At 35.3% G+C, this 24362-nt stretch overlaps 1 protein-coding gene across 1 annotated transcript in view; it reads right to left on the reverse strand.

Annotated features, from left to right (window-relative positions):
- Stxbp5l (syntaxin binding protein 5 like) overlaps positions 1 to 24362 on the reverse strand; it is a 290875-nt gene that overhangs the window by 74675 nt on the left and 191838 nt on the right. The window contains exons 17-19 of the mRNA XM_021209026.2: positions 20765 to 20916; positions 18805 to 18876; positions 5416 to 5481 (exon numbers count right to left, since the gene is read on the reverse strand). Of these exons, the coding sequence (XP_021064685.1) occupies positions 5416 to 5481; positions 18805 to 18876; positions 20765 to 20916 (290 nt within the window). The remainder of the gene's footprint in view (positions 1 to 5415; positions 5482 to 18804; positions 18877 to 20764; positions 20917 to 24362) is intronic.

Consider the following 24362-nt stretch of genomic DNA (forward strand, 5'->3'; position numbering starts at 1 on the left):
ACACACACACACACACACACACACACACACACACAAACCAAAACTCAAACACGTTGATTTATTGAGTACAACTGAAGACTCAGACACAAATCAAGACACCTATAGAAATCTGATTTTTGATAAAGAAACCAGAAATACAAACTGGAAAAAAGAGACAGAATCTTCAACAAATGGAAGACTGCAAATAGATCCATATTTATTGTCATGCACAAAATTCAACTCCAAAAACCTCAATATTGGGTCAGATACAGTGAACCTGATAGTCTTAAATTCATTGAGGCAGGAAAAATTTTTCAGAAGAGAACATCAATAGCACAGGGTCTAAGAAAAACTAATAAATGAGACCTCATGAAACTGAAATTCTTTTTTACTGCAAAGGACACCAATCATTAGGGCAGAGTGGTCAGCTACAGAATGGGAAGAGATTTTTACCAACTATGTATCTAATAGAGGGCTAATATCTAACATGTATAAAAAGCTTTAAAAGCTGGACATCAAGAAAACAAATAACTGAAATAAAAATGGAGTATAGATCTAAATAGAGAATTCTCAAAAGTGGAAATCAAAATGGCTGAGAAACACTTAACAAAATGTTCAGCATCCTTAGCCATCTGGGAAATGCACATGAATGCTATGTTCAACTTACATCATACACCTGTCAGAATGACTAAGATCAGTAAAAAAAAAATGATTGCTCATACTGGCAAGGATATAGAGCAAGTGGAATGAACACTTATCCATTGTGGTAAGAGTGTGAACTAGTACTGATACTATGGAAGTCAGTGTGGCAGTTCCTCAGGAAGCTGAGAATACATCTAGCTCAACATCCAGCTATACCACTCTTGGGTATACAGCCAAAGGATACTTCATCCTACAACAGAGAAAATTGCTCATCCGTATTCATTGCTGCTCTATTCATAATAGCCAAAAAATAGAAACAACCTAAATGTACCTAAACAGAAGAATGAATAAAGAAAAAGAAAAAAAAGAAAAATGGAATAGTATTCAAACATTTAAAAATGAAATTATGGAAGTTATAAGTATGGGTTGATGTGGTTAGAAAAACAATCATCCTGAGTGAGGTAACCCAAATCCAGAAAGACAAATATGATATATATTTACTCATATTTGTATGTTAGCTGTTGTAAATAATAATCAAGGTACAATCCATAAAAATCACAGATGGTAAGTATACAGTAAGGATTGATGGATGCAGCTAGTTGTCTTAGAAAAGAAAAATAGAATAGATAGTTACAGATAAATTAGGAAGGAAGACTGAAATAGGAATGCCAAGTGAGGATGGTTAGGGGTGGGGAACATGAAGGAGGGAATGCAGTGAGAGTCGGTGAAAATTAAGGGCCAATTGAGGGGTAGTATGAAAACCTAGTGGAGTTGAAGCTTCCTAAAGCACAAACATAGCATCAAATCATCAAATAATTGGAGAGACAGAGCCCTAACTGGCCATCTCTTGTCACTAAACAAAGCTTTTAGTTTGAGATTGAGTTATTAGCCAAAGGGGCCCATGGGAACCCCAGACACATTAGGCTGTTGCCAAGACTACAAGTTGTCTCCACAAAATGACAGCAAGGCCACATAGCTGAAGACACCTACACAACTCATTAAACACAGAGATGGTGAGCTGATGCCTACATAGAACCTTCATTCCTATGGGCTAGTGTAATTGATATTAGAAGGTTACTCAGTTCTTAACCAAAGGAGAAACAAACAACTACCCAACTACAAGCCATCAACCTACAGTGGTGTCCTGCTTGCAAGATATGCTAGTGTAGTGGCGGTGCAAAGCTTGTGGGAGTAACCAACTATATATAACTTTTCTGAAGGTCCAATGAGATGGAATCCATACCTGACCTTATTTGAGTGGCCAAGAATCTGAGACTAGGAACTTAGGGGAAAGGTAAATACTACCATCCTTAAAAAAAAAAAAAAAAGTGACAACAAAATGACTCCTAATGACACTCTGTTATAGTCATAGATCAGTGTTTTGCTCTGCCATCATCAGAAAAGTTTCTTCCTGCAGCAGATGGGAACAAATATACAGTCAGACATGATGCAGAAAGAACCTTGTGAAAAAGGAGGCAGAAAAAAAGGTAAGAGTCTGAGGGGATGGAGGACACCAAGAACACAAGGTCTTCTAAGCATAATAGGACCAAGGCACTGAATATGAACTCAAGAATGAGACAGCATACATAGGACCTTGTGGGTTGGCACCACATGGGGTCCTAGCGCTTCTCAATGTAAACTCAGAACTATTTCCAATTGATAACCACTTGCAAATAAAAATTTAATTTTCTCCCATGGAGTTTCACTTGGAAAACAGCCTAGTCTTAAGGGTAAACTGCGTAGTCTGTCATAGATGGCCAATAGAAAATGAACTCAACAGCATCTTTGGAAGTTCCTTGTCTCATAGCTGTCAGGGATGTTTTTCCTTCTTTTTTCTTTTTTTGTTAATTTTATCTTTTAAATTTTTATTTTAATTATTTAATTTTAATTTTATTTCATTTAATTTTAAAACATTAGTGTTTTGTCTGCATGTACATCTGTGTGAGGTGTCAGATCGCAGCGTTTCCGACAGTTTTGAGCTGCTGTGTGAGTGCTGGGAATTGAACTCAGTTTTTCTGAAAGAAGAAATCAGTGATCTTAACCACTGAGCAATCTCTCCAGCCCCTTATTTTTTTTTTAACCCAAAGGGTCTTTTATGTACATGTTATAGCTTCCAGTTTTGTGTATTCATGGAATTCTTGAATGCATGTACGAATGAATCTCTACATCTATAGTTTCTCGTGCCCTTCTTGAGATTTTTTCCTTTTGTTTATTTATTTTGTCCTAATTATTTGTTTTTGTTTTATCTTTTAAACTATATTATATTCTATTATATTCCCTTAGAAACCTGTTTGCTTTCTAACAAAAGACAGAAACTGGGTAGATCCAGATGAGAAGGGAGGTTGGGAGAAACTTGGATGTGTAGAGGAAGCGGAAACTGTAATCAGGATATGGTGTGTGGGAAAAATCCATTTCCAATAAAAAGAAAAATAGTGGTATATTACACAAAAATGATTTTAATAAAATTACCATGTATAAAATCTGTGTTATATTTAGGGTGGAGTTCAAAGGGTAACTTAGCACTGAATAATTATAGAAACATATAATAAATAATGAACATAAAAAATTAAACATATACCATAAAAAGTTGAAAAAGGAAAAATAAAGTCAAAGGAAAGAAGAAGTCATTGATAAAGCTGATGTAGAAATTAAAAGTTAAAAATAAACAAGACTAAAACTTTGTTTAAGGCCAAATAAAACTTTTCCATGATGGGGATAAATTTATTTAAAAGGAAAACATAATTATGCAAAAATAAAGAACACATGAAGTAATTGTTTCAATAGATAAATGGTACTTGAAATTTAGAGTAAGTAATTCCAAAAATTACTTAAACCTTTATGCAGAAGAGGAAGGAGAGGAAGGAGGAGAAGAAGGAGGAGACTCAGTCAGTAAAGTGCCTATTGTACATGTGTAAGGACCTGAGTTGAATCCCTAGAGCATATATGTTAGGACCTGCCACACTGCCCAGCCCTTTGCACATCTTCTAGGGATCTGACTCAGGTCCTTATGCACCTGCAGTTATAAATTAACACACTCATTATTATAGTAAACGACATAAAACACGGGGCTAAAATAGATGTCTTTTTTTTTCAAATACAAATTGTCTGGAAAAATAAATAACAACTAACAATAACATTTAGTTTTTCAGAAGGACAGAAACAATGTGTAAGAACAGAATGGAAGGGAGAATTCAATGTTCATTACTCAAACTCAGGTTAAGGAAGAGACATTAAAGTTAAGTTGGTACAACAATCTGATAAAGGCTATTGAATTATATGAAATATTGCTAACTACAAAGTATGAGCAAAATAATAATTTATGGAAGTTAATTCTACAACATGATATGAAGAATGAACAGTGAGAGGAGTTTAAAAGGCAGGGCATTTGCTAGAACATTTTGTGTTGCTCTAGATAGGAGGCAATGATTTCCTACATTATGATGGTGCCAAAGTGGATGCAGAAAGAAGAGTTCATTAGGGATCTTAAGATTAAATCAAAATAGGGCTGGAGAGATATCACCATGGTTAAGAGTAATGTGCTTGCAGAGGAACCAGTTTGTTTCCCAACATACATCTTCCCAATAGTTGAGAATATTATTTTCAATTCCAGATCTGATGGCCTTGCCTGGCCTCCTCAAGCTCCTTCATATATGTAGTACACATATGTTCTTGTAGGCTTACATGCATACAAATAAAATTATCTTTTAAAAAGCAATAAATGAAAAACAAATATTTTATTAAAAGAAAATGTCACACAGGATACAATAGGTTGTAGATGGGATAGATTCCTATAGAGCAAGAAAACAGAATCAGTCACTTGTACAGGGTAGAGCAAAGGAGGACATGCTGCAGCTTCAAAAGAATTTCTAAAGCGTAGACACAGGCTCTGAGAGGCGTGAAAAGATTTAACAATTTCATATAAATTAAAAAGTAATGTAAATAAAAAGTAATGATGTCTTTTGCTATTGAGAAAAGAAAGTTTTTATATTGCTGGCACCACAACTTAGGGCCTTGTATATGCTAGGCAAAGAGCCTACCATTTAACTATATGTCAATCACTTCTGTTATTTGGTAGGAATGCATCTATCCATTATCAAAATACATACAATACTTAGGTAATAAAATTTTATTCATTGTTATGTATTTTAGACAATTCAGAACAGATACTTTAAAATCATTTTAAATCATTTTTGAGATAATATATTATTTGACATTTAAAAAAATAGGCAACTGCTCAGAACCTATAATGCATACATATTAATTTATTAATTTATTTATATGCTTTAAAGACTTAGCTCTAGAACTCTCTTTCCTTGTGTTTTTATATGTACATTTAGTGGGCTCACACTTTATCTTAAAGATGTTTTATTTATGCTACATTAGATTTCATTTTAATTTATCAATAAATAAATATTTCATAAGATAGTGGCCCAAGTACATTCTATAATTTTTGTCTGAACCTAAAGTTTATATTTCTCACAAAATTAGCTATAACAATAGATGACAATTTTTGGATCTATTACTCATTTTATTAGTCACTTTTTAGGCACTTTTAAATATATCTGAAAAAAAGATCTTTCTCTAAAATATAATTAACATTCATATCTGATATTATTTTTATTTGGACCAAGGATATTTTAAAAGACATTCATTTGTATTTATTTTGGAAACAAAACTACTTATGATTAAATTTCAGAAATTGAATTAAGTACTAATTTTAAAAGACTTATGAAAGTAAACAAATAGCTTACTTTAGTGAATTATCAGAAGCTTGAAAAATATCACTATGTTTACCTGAGGTGGGGGACTTGCAGCGCTCAAGTTCCAGGGGAACTGGACTATCATTCAGCTCTGTTAAGCCTGAAAATGAAAAGGAGAGAGGGGTTGGGAGTGGGAAGAGAGGAAGACAGGGAAGGAGAGAAAAAGAGAAGAGAGATAAATTTTGCTGACATTTCATAGGTAGTTCTTATTTTGTTATTGCTTTAAGCATTTAATAAAGGACCAACAAACATAATAAATGATTAAATTCCTTAACAAATGTACCAAGAATAATAGGAAATAGAAAATGCTTTAAAGAAAATATAATACAATCTTCTACTCCAGGAGGTTATTGATTTTAGAAAGATCTTTTAAGAGGTACTACAGACTTAAGTTTTATAATTGTTTTTATTATTTTATATATAAGTGGCTCATTCGGTGGCACAAGTTACAACAAACACTGCATCATCAACCTCTTGTTTCTTACCTTCTATTTTATCACTTTCTGAACAAATGCATACATCTATATTTCCATGCCCAGAAATATTTAAGAGGTATTGTGAATGATGAAAATTGTCTTTATTCCTATTTCTCCCTACCACCTTTTTCCTTATGCTGGAAGACAGGAGTGATGAGAGAAACACAGACAGTGGAGGCCCAGCTCATGAGACAAGAACTCTATCAAGAATAGGGCCAGGGCCATTTGTGTAATAGAGTCATATATGGATACATTCTGACCATGTCCTGAAATTTGCATGAGGCTGCATAAAAAAGTAATAGACTAAGTATTTTTGTTAGAGGAAATTTTACGACAATGTAACATTAAGTTTGTGCCATTTGTTATTCCTGGTTACACATATACATGCCTACAATGAAAAAGTCAACAAACAGGGAAGAAAGACATAAAAAGTAAAATTTGGAGAGGAAAGGAACACTAGGAAGTTAAAGATTACAGCTAAGGTACATGCTGAAAATAAGGCTGTAGTTGGTTGTTGTTGTGTTTTTTTTAAATGGTTTTAGAGCTTTATTGTAGAAAGGCAGAGAAAAAGAGAAAAGATAAAAGAGGCTGTAATTGCCGGGTGTGGTGGCGCACGCCTTTAATCCCAGCACTCAGGAGGGAGAGGCAGGCAGATTTCTGAGTTTGAGGCCAGCCTAGTCTACCAAGTGAGTCCCAGGACAGCCAGGGCTATACAGAGAAACCCTGTCTCAAAAAACTAAAACAAAACAAAACAAAACAAACAAAAAAACCAACCAAACAAACAAAAAAGAGGCTGTAATTGTTAAGGAGATTAGTGTCATTAAATAAAAGCCAGATACAACAGGAAAGGTATTTTGAGGATAAGATTTTATCCAGTAAAACCCCCAAGTTATGACAGGAGAGAGTTTGAGGGTCTTCCTGCTCCTGGAATGCAATACCCTAAAGTTTGTTGCTATGTTTGGTTTGGCATGCAGAAGCTATTGCAAGTGTGTTCCAGTGGGATCCCACTCTATTATGGTTGGAAGTAGGACTTTTTAGTGTTATCCATGTGGCACTTGGTCTAGATGTAAGATAGAAAGGATTATGATTTCATCTTCTATGGTCTCAGCCAGTGAGGCAAGGCAATGTACAGGAAGGTTGGTGGGCCTTTAAAAAGGCCTTCAGGACCATTGAGTGTGGCTGTGAAGATGAAACCTAAGTTGGGATGAAGACATAAAGATGTCAGGTATGTCAGAGGCAAGGGATAACTGCCAATGAGGATTGTATCCAGGCAGTACAAACTGCCCTAGAGGGAGACACATACTGTAGGAGGCACATATGGAAGGCTACAGCCACCTAATCCCTTTGACACTGAAGCTCTGCATACTGGGCATGGGGATACAAAACTTTGTGCTTTCCTTGTTGAGTTTTGTATTGCTTTGGCCCCATCTGTCTTCACTGTATTCCATTCCTCCATTTTGGAATGGGAATGTATACTCTTTGCCAGTATTAAATTGGAAGAATTAAATCTTTAATTATTGTTATTATTATTTATTCTACAGGGGTTGCACTTAAGAGACTGCCCTGAATCCCAGAAGAGACTTTGTAACACTGGTATGTCTAGTAAAGATTTGAAAATTTTTATTAATGCATTTACATTATGAGATGGTCATGAGCATATGGGGCCAAGGACAGAATTTTATGGTTGAAATGTGTGTCCCTGGGGGAGATCCTTGAAGTTTTGTAGCCTGGCTCCCAATTCCTGTTTTGTCTTTTTTCTTTTCAGATTCTTGCCTGCTAGGCAGCCTCATGCTCCTATTTCTACCCTTCTCCTGCCATAAGGAACTGCATCATCTCTTGACCTGTAAGCCAAAACAAATACTTTCTCTCCCAAGTTGCATTTGTTAGAGTAATTTTAGCACAGCATCAGAAAAGGAACTAATATAGGAACAGAAAAAACAACCATCATAGAAGTTGCAAGCTGAAAATGTAATTTCTTATTATGAAAATGTCCCTTAAGCCCTATGTTCATGAGATACTGTAAGTTCAAAAAGTTGAATGTACCTTTCTGAATAAATAAGATCACAGGACTAAATCAATGATACAGCTTAAACAGAAACTGGTCTACAATGATAGTCATTTATCACTTACAAGTAGAGTATGTTCAAATCTCCAGATAATCCTGTCGTTGTACTTACATCACACAGTGTACTTATATAAATCTGGGTGTCATAGCCTTTAAAATATTCAGGATATAGGAGATTTTTCTCCTTGTCTGAACACCTTTACAGTGTGTTACTATACTATTGACACTGTAAGTCTTTGTGTTTCTAAACATAGAAAAGATAGAATAAAAAATTGAAGGTCTCAGGAATTTTCTTCTCCATCATATTCTTCTCAGGGTTTTGACCATAAGTCTCAAGGCATGTTATGTGATCTAGTTCAGATTTCATTGGAAAATTTCAAGATTTTTTTTAACTTAATAAGATTATCCCACCTTGAAATTTCTATTTTCTGTCATTATATTGTTATATTTACTGACATAGTATTACTATTAACCTGAGAATATACATCAATTAAATAATTTTGAGCACACTTTTTTGCCAAGTAGATAAAAAGTGAATACAAGGAAGTTTATAACAAAATAAGCAATGAATATTAATTTATAGAATCACTATGACATTATCTTAGTTCTTGAATTTTTATTCACTTAAACAGGCTTTGTTATGTGACATCCAATTACAACTAGCAGGTTATAAAAAGGAAAAGACTACTTAAACCAGAAATATTAAGAAAAGTAACTTGGAACAACAGGTAAGTAACAGACAGAAAAAAACCCCACAATGATTAGCGAGTAGTGTATGTAGCTGAAAAAATTATGTAGATTTTATAAAAATTTGGAAAACTTTGGAAGACTTTGAATAACTAAAATTATAAATTCCTAATGCCCACATGTTCATTATAAGTAATAGTTTGTACCTAAATAGGTAAGTTATCTCTTTTACATGTAACAAAACCATAAGAAATGTTATATTATTATTTTTATTATACTGATAAGAAAATGGGCAGAGGCCATTACATACATTTCCCAGGCTCTATAGCTATTAAGAGAAAGGAGAGATGAGGTTAGGTCATTACAATATCATTAATAGGCAGGAAGTATGAAGTATATGTTAGATTATTTCATTAAAAATTTAAATGAAAACTGGAAGTTATAAATTTAGCTTTGAGGCTGGAAAAGAGATTATGCTGTAAAGTGGTTGATACACAAGCATGAGGACTTTAGCATGATTCCCCAGAACCCATGTGAAATATCCACATAGGGTGGCACATAATGGTAATCCCAGTGCTGGAGGTACTGACTCAAAAACAGGGTGGATTAACCCTAAAGAATGGGACTTGAGACTGATGTCTGGCTTCTTCATGACATATGAATGTGCACTTACACATGCAGGAGCACACGCACAGAGCTAAGCTTCATTTATCTCTTTCTGGACTGCTTACTGAATTTGTTGTTTGTCTAGCTCTTTCATATACCTTCTTGGTCAAAGTGAAATTAATGGTAAAACTTTTTTTGTCAAGTTACAATGTACCCTAAACTCATACTGGAGATTTTAGTTATTATTAATGTAATTATTAAAAATAGTAATTATTTTTAAATACATCATTTTTTGACCATGAGAATAGTGTTTTTCCCATAAAAATTTGGGAAAAATAGGAAACTGATGTGATATAATTATATCATAGTGTGACATTTTTCTCCCTTTATGATTATTTTAATGTAACAGTAGGTTTTGTATTGACAGTTTATAGTATTTTATATATTTTTTCATTTCATTCACATTTTGACAAGTCATTACAACGCTGTCACATAGTTTTCGTGTGGCACCTCTATGGCATAATCAGGTCAATCCTGGCACACATGCTGATCCCAGCTCCTTACCTTCCTAAGAATTTTGTTGCTTTTTAATCTCTCATTCTCTCTTATCACAAATCTCTTTCTGAGTAGATTATTTCATTTTCATGTAACTTTATGACATGTTATTATTATTTTTTTAATGAGAATGAAAAATTCCTCTTAATAGCTTATCCAGTCCTAGTACTGGCCTGTTTGTCCACACCCTTTCAAGCTGAGGGTGACTCAGCCCTGGTTTTTGAATTGCTCATGTGCTCAGCTGAAGGAGTTATTTGGCTTCTACATGGGCCTTGTTGTTTCTTTTTTGCTATAGTCTAGAAACTATCAGTACTTGGATGTCTTTTTCGGGTTCAATTCTGATACTATCTGCCTGAGATAACCTTGTAAACATTACTTTAAGCCATATATCTTTTATTTAAAAAACAAAACAAAACAAAACACTGTTTTCTTATTTTGTCATTTAAAGAAATTGGCTTTGTCAATTCTGGTGGGAACTCCAACCTAGTGCTCTGATGCTGGCTGGTTTGGGACTGGGACCCCAAAGCTCTGATTGCTTCCTCATTATCTTGCAAAGCTGTGCTTATGTATTTCTTTCTTGAATCGGTTTTTCTCAGATAAAACCAAAAATCAGGAATATAATTAGCTACTCGTCTCATTTCCTCCACCACAGCATTGCTACTTTTCAGTTATAGAGTCTGGATTTATCTACCTGTGTAGGGAATGGTCAATAGGAACTGCAAGTAACAGGCCAGGGTGATTCCCTCCCTCACCGTGGTGCACTCATTGCCTAAGAAAGCCATTCAACCAAAAATTTGAATGAGTGGACCTTTTTGTTTATCACAGTCTGTGCTGACATTTTCTCTTTGTCTGAGATATTCCTTCTTTTCTCATCCTTTTCCCCTTTCCTTCCCTTCCCTTTCCTTTAATGCTGGACTTTGTTTTCAGATGTTTATTTTTACCCTCCCTTGCCTGTTCTCTGCAGGTATCCTCTCCTTTTTTTTTTTTTTTTTTTTTTAATGAGTTAGTATCTTACCTCACTTTTTGACATTTCCTAAGCTGAAAAATCTCATTTGGTCAATATTGGAAAATGTGAATCTCAAAGGATCTTGTATAATTTTATGTTGATGCACAAGCAAATGGTTCTAACCACACTTTACCTCAAAGGTATTTTCAAACTTCCTTTGACTTTCAGGACATACAATCAGTTTTTAACTGGCAACACTTCTGACATTCTCAGAAACAGAACACTAGGTACTGTCAGAGAAGATGGAATTTTAACCCACTGGTTTCCATACAGTGATTATGACTCTGGAAGTTACTTAACCATCTGCTGTTTGACTACACCACACATGAATACTAAAAACATCTAGTAGTTATAAAAGTTCTTGTACAAAATCAACCCAGAAGAGTTCTGCAAATCATTAAGAGAGGTAGAGATATGGTTATATGGTATTTTATAGATGTGAGAAGAAATCTCAATTATTTAAGTATCTTCTTTAAGATTACAGCAACTAGTCAATGAGTTGAAAAAGTGGAATGTAATCTAAATTTGAACATGTATCTGCTGTTCTTAAAAAAATGTATTTCACTGCTTCCACAAACAGTAGTTTATTAAGTATAGAGATTTTCTTTCAGTTATAAAATTTTATTATTTTATGATACAAGAGATTTGGAGGCATAAATTTAAGGGCTTATGAAAGGCAACTTCTTGGTTATTAAACTAGATGATAAGCTAATCAGGAAAATAAACCAAGAAGAGATTAAAATTAAGTTATTTCATTATAATTAAAATTATAAGGTTCAAATATAAATGTGGCATTACTTCAAGGGCAAAACTGATGTGACAGAATAAAAAAAACTTTTTAGAGATATAAGAGACATTTCTGGAGTACTTTACCTAATTCTTAATTTCAAAGATGTGAAAAATAAATTCACATAAAAATAAATTGTTTTAGTTTTGATCATGTTATTTTATTGATAATGGGTATTATGGGGGAAGGGAGTGGCTTTTTAAATTCTTTATTAAAATTAGATATTTTCTTCATTTACATTTCAAATGTTATCCCCAAAGCCCCCTATACCCTCCCCCCCACCCTGCTCCCCAACAGGGGAGCTTTTGGTTAAATAAGAATGGATTAGGTTATCACTGTGACTAAAACTGTAAGAGGCACAGGATAACATGGTAGAAAGTACATGAGTCTTCTTAGTGCCACATAGATTTGAGTTTGTCTGACTTACCCTTTAGGATTTTGAGAAATGAATTTAATCTCTTTTAATGTTAATTTTCTCTTTTATAGAGGGATATATTAACATGTCCTCATTTCCTTTAAAGTTATAAATTTACCATTAAATGATAAATAAGTTTATTAGTACAATCAGAATAGGATGAACATTCCATGGAAATGGACTCTCTCTCTCTCTCTCTCTCTCTCTNTCTCTCTCTCTCTCTCTCTCTCTCTCTCTCTCTCTCTCTCTCTCTCTCTCGTTTTGTTTTTCGAGACAGGGTTTCTCTCTGTAGCCCTGGCTGTCCTGGAACTCTCTCTGTAGACCAGGCTAGCCTTGAACTCAGAAATCTGCCTGCTTCTGCCTCCCAAGTGTTGGGATTAAAGGCGTGTGCTACCACCGCCCAGCTAAATGGAATATCTCTTTATAGATAGGGACAGCACAGACACTCATTTTTAATGGCTAGGGAATACTTCTTGTAAAAAATGCACTATCTTTATTATAGTAATATAGGACTATAAAAATACAATCAAATTATCTTAGCTAAAAATTCAACACAAATTTTTATAAAATTGAAATAAACATATAAGAATTACTAAAGAATTAACCTCTTTAAAACGTACAATGTTTATCATTAAGAGAGGCATTTACAACATCTGATTTCAGGTTTCAGGGCTATACTGGCCATCACAGTGACCATTGGTAGAGATATAGAATTTCTTCTTAAGTCCAACATTAAAAAGACTTAGTTTTGCTTCTCTGTTGTTTATGTGGATCTCTGGTTAGAAAAAAACTATAATTGTTGCAAAACTCCAATCAATCCAATATTGGCAAGAGTTAGTTCTCCTATTTATCTAATATGACTGTCTGTGGTAATAAGATAGCTTTTTAAAAAGTCAGTACTCTCTTTTTTTTCCCCTAGATTTATTTATTTATTTATTTATTTATTTATTTATTTATTTATTTAATGTGTGTGAGTACACTGTAGCTGTCTTCAGATACACCAGAAGAAGACATTGATCCTATTACAGATGGTTGTGAGCCACCATGTGGTTGTTGGGAATTGAACTCAGGACCTCTGGTAAGAGCAGCCAGGGCTCTTAATCGCTGAGTCATCTCTCCAGCCCCATAAGATAGCTTTCTGCCATGCTCTCACTCTGTCATCATTTATTTGCTTAGCTCAGAACTTGTACTGGATGTAGAAAGCATAAAGAACTTATTTTACTCAAATTTAAATTCTTATTTGCTGAATTTAAATTTTAAAAGCTTAATTGATGCAGTCTCCAGATTCTTGTCATGTAAAGTACAAGTATAAAATACATACCTGTATAAATGAACCAAAATAATACAGTCATATTGTGTACAAGCTTGTAAACCATAGGCACTTTAATTAAAGGAACTGGCTCAAGAGGGCTTAGATGGTAGTTCAAAAGTTTTATTATAGAAAATAGAACTTGAGGAAGGCATCTATAGAGAGATGTGAGTAAATCACAAGGGTAGGAACATATAGTGGGGTTAAACAGTGTTGTGGGTAGCCCTGGTGCTGTTTGTATTTTGACTCTAATTCCACTTCCCTAAGAGGGGCTACCAGTGAAGAGGAGTGAATCACTTACTCAGGTGACTTCCTGTGAACCTTCCCCTAATGAATAAAGATTTCTAGGAACCAATCACTGGGTGAGGAGTAGACAGGACTTCTGGTCAGAGAGGGGAAGATGAGAGGCAGAAAAGAAGGCCCTGCTTTTGGACAGGAGATAGTGTGGAGGAAAAATGTAGGTAGGGGAGAGTTCCCCCAACCCCCATGTTTCAGGTGGTGGATCCCTTGGGATCTGTTACCAGAGGATTTAACTTAGCATGGCTTACAAATTAGGATGCTAGTTGCTGCACCCAGTGATTGTGTTACCTGTTAATTCTGAACTGTGTGGTGTTTTCCTTCACGTGGACGACTTAACTGGGTTATAGTGGCAAAACATGGGTTTGTAAGAAATGTACCCCCAAAGGTCATGGGAATTTGGAAGAATGGGGCTGGCATGGCAGCAACCCACTGATGGGAACTTAGCAGCCAGGTGGAGAGATTTCAGAGCTTCAGGTCAGAGAATGGCAAGATTGGCAGATGCTGCATGGGGCTAGCCATGGAGGTGGTGAGACCACTGGGGCCAGAGAGTAGCCGGAGTTAGCCTGGGATGGTGCCTTTTACATATTTCATGAAACAGATGTTTAACGTGGCAGGCAAGAATCCACTGGAAATTAAGATTCTTAGTCTATGAGTTAGAAATTTAGTTAGAAATTTGGAGTTTGGCAAGCAGAGTGGAGTCAAGTCACAGGACTCAAACACAGGAACCTTGGAACAAAGAAAGAGGGCTCTGAGTTCCCCTGCTGTGAGTAAGAGAGCTGGAGAATGGACACTGCATACTTCTTGGGGCAGATAGTGTCTGAACTGTGAATTTATAAAATTGGTATTATTTGCTTTCAGGATAGATTTATATATAGGTTTTATCCAAATCACATGGGGAATTTCACCCGCTGTTGGGAACTAGGATAGGGAAAATTTACTGACTCTAAGGTAGAGAGCAGTGATAATTGCCTGTGATGAACAGGTATTGATGGAAGTCTGCGGCTCCCGGTAGAGAGCATAACAGATAGATGTTATATTAAGGTCTGCAGGAAACTCAAATTCTTTGAACGTGGGCTCCATGGGAATTTTAGGTTAATTTCCTGGAATGACAGAATAAAAAAGGCCTAAGAATAAGCTCATAAATATTTTAGTTTACTTCATTTGTTTTGGATGGTTTTAATTTTCAAAATGGGTATGATTTTGAGTTTTCTGGTTATTTCTCTGAAAGAGAAGTTTTTCTGGTTACTGGCTCAAGGGCATGCTATTTTGGGAAAAAGGTTTTGTCTTCGCACATTTAGGAAAGATGAGTAGTGTCTACACACCTTCGAGAGTTATATGGATCAGATATGATGATGAAGGGAGACCCCTGAGAACTAGATTCCAGAGAATCAAACAAAAAAGTTATCTTGATGGTACTAAAATTTTGTTTTGAGATTTGTATATTATAGACTATACAGTCTTTATGAGTCTAATCATCAGACATGCTGAACTGACCTGCTTGAACTCCTGATCTCAAGGACTTTCAGTCAGATGCAGTCAGGAGACAGACATCAGAGACTAAAACAATTGTTGGTGTGGCCTTTTAAGGCCAACCAACACCCCTATTTTTCCTAACTTTCTCCCACTTCAAAGACATCTCAACACCCATATTCAGCTGGAAGTAGTTATAAAGGGTCATCGTCCCGGTTCCCTGGACTTGGGGGTATGGAGGTAGTTATTCTAAGTTGTCTTTCTCAGGAATTTAGAACAGGGAGGAAATAGCCATAATCTCATTTGGTGAAAATCTGCACAATAGTTACTAAGTTGAAGTCATAATTTCTTATTTTGGTACAGAATTTATTTTGATGCAGAATCAATGTTTTTTATTGGTATGAATTTCTTCTATTGATACAAAAGATTTAAAAGTACAAGGCTTAGACCCGGTCCTTCTATAAATGCCATTACAAACTGATCTGAGATGATTAAGCCTGTTAGTTAAAGGCCAGATAACAAATTCATGGCTCTGAGTTAATTGTTTGGATGTTTTCAAGATAATCTAATTAGAAATTGCTGAGAGTAGTTAATGTAAAACAGTCCAGATTACTTTACATTGATACACAGTTTTCAAAAACATCAGAAATCCACAGAATGTGATATTTAATGCTATTTATTCACTTGTTGTTGGGACATATCTGCTCCTAACAGATTCCCATTTGTGGATTTAAAGAAGCAGCGGAACATCTCTACCTGCAGGTGAGGTGATGCATTGTAGCTAGGTGGCCACTGGGCAGAAATTGCCTCTCTCCTGCAGACCTGTACTGTTCTTGAGAGGACACAAGTTACAGGTTAGGACAGCTTAGCTCTGCAGAGACAGAATACGCTAGTTCTTAATAACTCCTGTTTTTCCAGGTCTGTCAGAATATCCTGGGCCAGAAGGCTGAAGGCTGATGCTCCAACTTCCTGACATATTGGGGTTGTATAGGCAGGCAGTTGTCTCTTCAATTTGTCTCAGTTCTGGAAGCTGTGTTAAGGCTTCCTATATTTTCAGATAATATTGGTTGTTCTCGGATTTCCAACAGGGTTGAAAGACTATTTATAGTCTCATAGCCAACCCAGACTATTTAACATTGAGAAAATGTATTTGGGAAGATAGTTTTCAGATGGTATACAAGCTACACCAGAATATAACATGGATTTATAAGCCTTATTAAAGTTAGGATAAAGAGTATTCAATTTAATTGACCAAGATGATGGACTGGGTGTTAGGTGTATTTTGTACTTTATAAATTTCAGGATGTTAATAGTTGTGCTCAATTTATATCGGATATAAAAGAACTTTTAATTGATCAGGGGGAATTTTTGTGGATAGCCCTGGTGTGGTTTGTATTTTGATGCTAATTCCACTTCCCCAAGAGAGGTTGCCTGGGATGAGGAGTGAATCACAAACTCAGGTGACTTCCTGTGAACCTTCCCCTAATGAATAAGGATTTCTAGGAACCAATCACTGGGCAAGGTTTAGGCAGGAGGGGAAGAGGAGAGAAGGAAAAGGTGTCTTGCTTTTGGATGGGGAAAGCTTGCAGGACAATATGTAGCCAACAAGAGGCTGGGATTAGATGGCAGATTCACCAGGATTCGCCACTGGAGGAGTTAAATTTAGTACAGCTTCCAAAATTAGGATGCTAGTTGCTGTATCCAGTGATTGAGTTACCTGTTGATTCTGAACTAAGTTTGTGTGGTGTTTTCCTTCACACACAACTTAACTGGGTTCCGGGGAGAAAGCATGGGTTTGAAAGAAGTGCACCTCAAAAGGCTATGGGAATTTGGAATCGTGAGGTAGAGACCCGCCAGTGGGAACTTAGTGAGCCAGGTGGAGATATTTCAGAGCTCTGGGTCAGGCAACAGTGAGATGGGAGGTCGCTGCATGGGGCTAGCCATGGAGGCGGTGAGAGCTTCAGGGCCAGAGAGTAGCCGTACAACAAAGCAGCATGTTTTTATAGAGAAGTAACAGAAAATTATGTTTTAGTTGATCCTAAATAAAATCTCCAAAAGCTTAGAGATGATTATTATTATTGTTGTTGTTGTTATTGACAGAATATAGAAACATTCAGTACCTTTCAAGGCTTCCTAATACTTTCTGTATGACTGGTATTGTGGAAGTTTGACAAGCTCAGAGTCAGCATTTGTCCTCTATTCTCTACTTATCGTAAGACCATCACATGTTGATTATTGGAAACATCAGGTAGGAAAATGATGAGAAACTGGTAAAACCTGAATGTCATGTTCTTGAATATTTTGGGAAGCTAAAATTGTATCCAGATGTACTGGAAACTCTTGACAGAAAGTTTCAAGTTCTTTATGTGGTTGTATAGGACGGGTGCACAATGTTAAATATTATAGAGTAGGGGGTCAATAAACGTTTTAAAATTTACACAGAGAGACAGGTTTAAGGTCATGTGATTTTCTGATTACTCAGTCCTGCCATTACAATGTGAAATCAGCCATTGAAAACATTTGATTGAAGGAGGATAGTGATGTTCCAGCAAAACTTTATTAAGGAAATTGAATTTCACATAATTTCAAAATGTCAAGAAATGTCCTAGTACGTCTTCCTGTTTTAGGAGTAGCAGAAGCCAAGACAGGTGTCAAAGGTGACAGAGTCACCAGGAGCAGGAACAGTGAGCAGTATCCCAAAGTGGTCAAAGAGAGAGAGCATAAGTAAACACAGGTCACACTTGGGACTCCAGAAAGACTGTAAGGGCTTCACAGGAGGCAGCTTTCTGCCAGGAACATTAAACTTGTAAAGTTTTATGATTTATAACAGGGTGTGATTCAATTAGTAAGAGGATGTCTGGAGAAATTCAAGTTACACCAATATAGATGCTCAAATATATGTGTGTGTGTATACAACCTCAATGCCAAATTGTATATTTTGGCAAGCAACCTGATTTTTATAAAAAATATATTAGCATAATATAAACATTTTTCATGTCAATAACTACTTGAACTATTCACCCATAATTCCACTACTTTTGTTATATCTATAGTGATACACTATCACACTTTCTGCACCAGTGTTTGGAATTAGTTATTTCATCCATCTTTCCATCTTCATTTGCTAACATCGAAAAAAGTTAGTATTATTCACCTGTTAATTATAACTTTAATTCCTCCAGGTACCAGAGTTTGGTACCTAAAATCACCAGTGAAATGTGTTTTGAGGTATTCTATTTTAATAAAAGGCACCATAAATTAGGAATACTTAGTTATCCCTAGGAACTATAAAAGAATATCATTACACTAATCAGAATAAGGTTGCAAAATGGTCAAAAGTACAACATTGATAAAATAGGGAAGTGCGGAATTGTTACTGACACAGTATGCCAGGGTCACTATTTCCAAGAATACCACGGCTCTTCCTTCTTAAAAAGGAAGCACAATGACTACTTGACTAATAGGGCAGGGTTTGAAATGAACACAGAAACAAAGGCTGGTGGATAGACACATGACAACAATGATTAAGAATATTTAAATCAAAATTTTGAAAATTAAAAAATAAAATGATCAAAATGCCAGATTGCATTTCCATAACAGAACGAAAATTTGCATGCATGTTGAATGTGTTTTTTTTTTTAATTGAAAAACACATTACTAAGCACTCATGAATGGAGTTAGCTTAGGAATTACCACTTAAAAAAGAAAAAAATAAAAAGCGAGTCGCCTAACCTGTAGAGAACTTACTCTGATAGGAAGTACGGATCCGTTTCGTTAAATCAGGATAAAAGTTAGACAGCCCACGCATGCAAAAGTTGTCTTTGGAGCATGCCAGAGCATCAGCAGCAGCAGCAGCAGGCAGAGGAAAGAGAGAAAATAGTCTAAAGTGAAAGGAAGTGGTATCATACCAGAATCTAGAAGAGCCAAGGTGAAGAAACTGTAGCAAGATTAGGTAATCAACTAGAGAGGAGATACTTTAAAAATAAATCAATTAGAAAGTGATAGATGAATGATGAGAATGCTGAAGCCATTTTATTTAATCAAATCCTCTCATAAAATTCATGGCATATTCTTCTTACAAGATTTTTACCATTGTGGAGTTGCTTGGTTTGTAATATTATATAAAATTACTTTGTTGTTAATAAGATTATTATATTTAATCTTTGAGCAATAAAAAAGGCAGCTCAGACACTTCAGTTTTTTAATTTATGTTACAATATAAAGTATGTATTCGTTGGTTACTTTATAAATTAAGAGAGACTAAGTTTACAACTTTATCAATTTTTTCCTATATCACAATTCTGATTTGCAATCGCTATTGTGGAGACCAAATTAATTTGAATTACCTAATGAGTTGAGTTAAGTTTTCCTAGTCAAAATAGTCACTCTTCTACCTCTGTGTGGATCTCAGACAAGTAACTGAAATGCTGGCAGAGATCTACAGCTTCTCTGACCATCAGTATTTCCGGCCCTGCAACAGCACCTCATTACCTGCCCCTGACATCTTCATAGCCTACATTCTGAACTTTCAAAAATCAACTACCACTTTTTGAACATGAAGAGGCTCTTATTCTCATTTTCTTTTAGAAGCTAGCAGTGACAGAGGCAGAACCCACAGAGCTTAAATTTCCAGTATCCTGACAGTACTGAAAGCTGATGTTCCCCAATTAAACCCTGGCAAGTTCGGAAGGACAAATGCTATGCCTCTGTCTAAAAGAGATAACAAAGAAGTTGAGTGTTAACCAAACACCATTCATCCAAATGGGAAATTCATTTGATGTTATAACTGACATATTTTCTATTTGGAAAACAACAACTATCATATAGTATAAAGTAATATTTTATGTGTATTTTTAGTGAAGATCTCAATATTCAGTTAACTATTTGTTTAAAAGGAAATGTAAAAGCATTGTCTAAATGAATAATACTATAGAAGTAAACTTTTAAGGCAATTTTAACCAACTAGTATATTCCAGTAAATAATAAAAATACAAAATTTATGAATGTTAAAGCCACGTATTTGCATATATAGTAAAATTCAATAAAACTTTGCATTATTCAGACTATCGACATTTGTTGCCATATCCTAATTAAAACTTACATTTCTTTTTTTTTTTTGTAGTTAAATTGATTTGTTTCTCCTGCAAGAAAAGTGCCATGTTTCATATCACTTAAATGTTAGAGAATGGTACTTATTATGTTTATAAACATATGTCTATTTTAGTCATCATCAGTAAAGAATAGATGATGGCCACAATATAGTTATTTAAAAAATGAAAAGTGACTAATGACTTCAAACTATATTTAAAAGGGGCTAATCATATTAGAGAACAATTAATCTGTTTACTCCAAGAATTTCTAAAGAAATTTCAACCAGAGTCCCAATTTTCATACCAATTTATTATTACTATTATTATTATTATTATTATTATTATTATTATGAGTTTTTTGGGTTTTTTTGTTTTGTTTTGTTTTGTTTAGGGATCCTATCTAAGAAACCTGATATACTTCCTAACTTCAATGGCAAATTGAACTTTAAATACTACTCATGTCTGTTTAAAGATTTTGTGCTGTTTCTTCTAAATTCCCTTATTTGGGTGTTGAGTCAGTATTAGCATGCATTTGAATGGTATCCCACCAGAAAGACAATCTGGACTAAAAGCCACGTGAACAAATCAAGCTCAGGACTCATCTACTTGTCCCCTACCTGCAATGAACTGCCTGTTTTTTCGAGGAGACCGGGGCTGTCGCTGGAACAGGTCACTTGATCTATAGAGGTCAATGGTCCCCATGCTCAACAGCACTGTCTTCTGTATGAAATCCACCACGACCAACCCAGTGCAGTTCCCAAATGCAACTCTGCGAGGAGGAGAGACACAGAGCTAGAATGTATCATAAGCAGGACTGTTTTCAATGTAAAGTTAGATATACGATTCCTGGAAAATAATCTAAGATTGGGGAGATCAGACAGTGACTAGTGTTTTAAGTCAGGAAACAAGCCCTCTCTACAGTAGAACATATTAAACATGACTGAATTGATTGAGTAGAACATATGAGACATGACTGAATACTGCAAAAATTAGAGATGGCTTGCAATCATGCTTCATTACAAGATTTTCATTTAAGCCGTGGTAGTAACACAGTATTTAACTTGATTTTATAGTTTTACAGGAAAATCCCATAAATCCTTCTTCCAATGCAAAGGGGACATAGGTCAAGAAATAGGAACAGTAAATAGATACAGATGCTTAGGTAAATAAGTGTCTTCTACAAATAAGCTCCTGATTGTTTTCTTTCAGATTAATCATCTCATCCTTCCCTTCCTCTGGCTTTAAGGAACAAACATACAACAAAACTGGGATTCTCTATGTAGTCAGGCCTGCCTTGAACTGGAAGCTTCAGAATTTGTCTCTCAGGAGACAGTGTACACCAACACACTTGGCATATATCTAGGGTTTGACATCATAGTAGATACAAAAACCTACAGCTTGATTTACGAAAGGTTTCCATCTTTGTTCCTTATTTTTCTTCTGTGTATTAAAAGACAAATAGATTTGACTACCTTACTAACCGATTGATTAAAGAAGCTTTCCTAGGCAGGCATTTGGTCACTTGAGGATTAAGTAATGTTAGCTGTAGCATGTGTGTAGAATACATTCCCCTAAGTGTCTTGTCGAGCCTCCGTGAGAGAAGCAGCACCTAGCCCTTTGTGGAATTGATACACCAGGTGTGGGGATCTTGGGGGTGGGAGGCGGGGAAGGGAGCTCTACTCTCTTGGAGGAGAAGGGAGGCAGGGCCAGTGAAGGGAACCAGAAGGGGGTACAATGATCAGGATGTAAAATGAATAAATTTTAAAAATTATCAAGATTGACTATATTATACCTGACTATATATGCTGCCTACGAAGTACTCATTTTAATTCTGAAAACATCAGTAGGTTAAAACTCATGGGCTAAAACACAATTCTATGGAAACAGAATTAAAAGAAAATATGGGTAGCTGACATAAAATTTAAGTTTCGAAAACTTAAAATAGAACTATGTGATGTGATGCCCTCATGTCTGGATTTGTATGTGAAGTAAACAAAATTAGCATCTTGGAAAGTGTACAGTCCTGTACTCAATGCATTGCTGCTCACAACAGTGAGGGATACAAATGACCTGCGCCCACTAATAGATAAACATGCAGAGAAAGCATGATGTTTTTATTATTAATGGGATTTTTTTATTTAGCTTTAAAAAGGAGGAAATCCTACCAGCAGTTTGCACTTAAAATATGTATGGAACCATTATAGACTTGAATTAGTCAAACTATGCTTGTTAAAAATGAACAAAGCTACAGACATCACCAGACCTTGTTTCTAAGTATATTTCCAAGTTATAGTTATTTAAATACTATGATATTATGATAAAAGAGATACATGGGGACAGTGAAATGGAATTGAGAGTACAAAGATAAGTCCATAGACTTGTATTCAACTAATCCTTGGCACAGGAACTAAGAATACAAGATGGGTGAAGTGGCAGGTGCTGAAAACTATGTATTCAGGCTGGCTCAGTGGTTAAGAGCACTGACTGCTCTTTCAGAGGTCCTGAGTTCAATTCCCAGCAACCACATGCTGGCTGACAACTGTCTGTAGTGGGATCTGATGCACTCTTCTGGTGTCTCTGAAGAGAGCGACCGTTTACTCATAAATAAATAAATCTAAACAAACAAACAAAATAGCTATGTATTCATACTCAAAAGAATGAATTGGGGCCTTTATCTAGAGTTCATTTGAAATAAGTTAAAGACTCACGAGCAAGTCCTAAAATCATAAAGTGCCTACCTGATACCATAGGGGGGAAAAATCCTTTTTACTCTTAATAGCAATGTTTTTAAATATAACACTAAAAACACAGACAAAGCACAAATATGTGGGAGTCATCAAACCGAGAAACTTTTGCACAGCAAAAGACATCAGCAGCAGAAATAAAAGGCAACCTAGAGAATCAGAGTAAATGTTTTGGAAATATGTATCTAGTAAAATTAATATTTAAAATAAATATATAAACCACTCATACAAATCCACAGTAAAAATACTGCTTATAAATGGGAAAATTATTTCCAATTTGGCAAATAACCAGGATAGATGTTTTTCAAGGAGGAAATAACACTGGAAACTAGTTAAATAAAAATATGCTCAGCCGGGCGGTAGTGGCGCATGCATTTAATATCCCAGCACTTGGGAGGCAGAGGCAGGCGAATTTCTGAGTTCGAGGCCAGCCTGGTCTACAAAGTGAGTTCAAGGACAGCCAGGGCTATACAGAGAATCCTTCTCTCAAAAAACAAAATAAATAAAAAAATAAAAAAATAAAAAAATTTAAAAGCTCAGTATTATTATTAAAGGAGATCCAGATAAAGACCACAGTAAGACATCACCTTACACAATGAGATATCACCTGACAAGATTGCTATCATCAGCAAGAGAAATACATGAGGAAAAAAATCGAAGCTCTTTGTATTATCAGTGGAAATGTAAACTCATGTAGCCATTATGCAAAATGATATGAGGGCTCTTCAAAGAAAATTAAAAATAGAACTTCTATATGATCCAGTGATCTAATTTCTCACTCTCTATCTAAAATTGATAAAACCCATAGCTTGAAAAGTTATCTGCGTTCCTGAACTTATTAATGCCTTAAGTATCTGCTGATAGTTGAATGCCTGAAGAAACTACATATACATACAACAGAATGCTGATTTGCCTCAAAAGGGAAGGAAAGTCTGAGGTTTATAGTAGCATAGATTTCTGGAAGATATGCTATACGAAGCAAGCAAGACATAGAAAGACTAATACTATATGCTTTTGTTCATATTCACAATCTAACGATGTCAAAAAAAGTACATAAATTATTTGAATAGTGTTTGCCATGGATTCAGGAGCATGGAAAAAGGAAGAGAGCTACACTTAACCAGCAATTTGCTATATGGGACATATAAAGTATCAGTTGTTTACCTTCACAATAGTGTGGCTGCCTAAGAGTGGCTATCCACTAAGGCCCAACATTTGGAGAACAACTATATGCTGTTCATTTAAGAAAAGATAAAAGCTCAATATTTGAAATAGTATTCATTATCACATATTCACAAATTTGAAATATCAAAAGTCTGACCATAAGAAGTCATGGCTGTGTGTGTGTATTTATGTACTATAACAAAATATTATATATAGGGTCATCATGGTCTACATTTAAAAACTGATACTTTGGTTACCAATTATAACTCAAAGACAGAAAACCAAACTTGTACTTTCTATAGTACAA

This window comes from Mus pahari, chromosome 12 (assembly GCF_900095145.1).
Source record: "Mus pahari chromosome 12, PAHARI_EIJ_v1.1, whole genome shotgun sequence".
In the NCBI taxonomy this organism is placed as follows: Eukaryota; Metazoa; Chordata; class Mammalia; order Rodentia; family Muridae; genus Mus; species Mus pahari.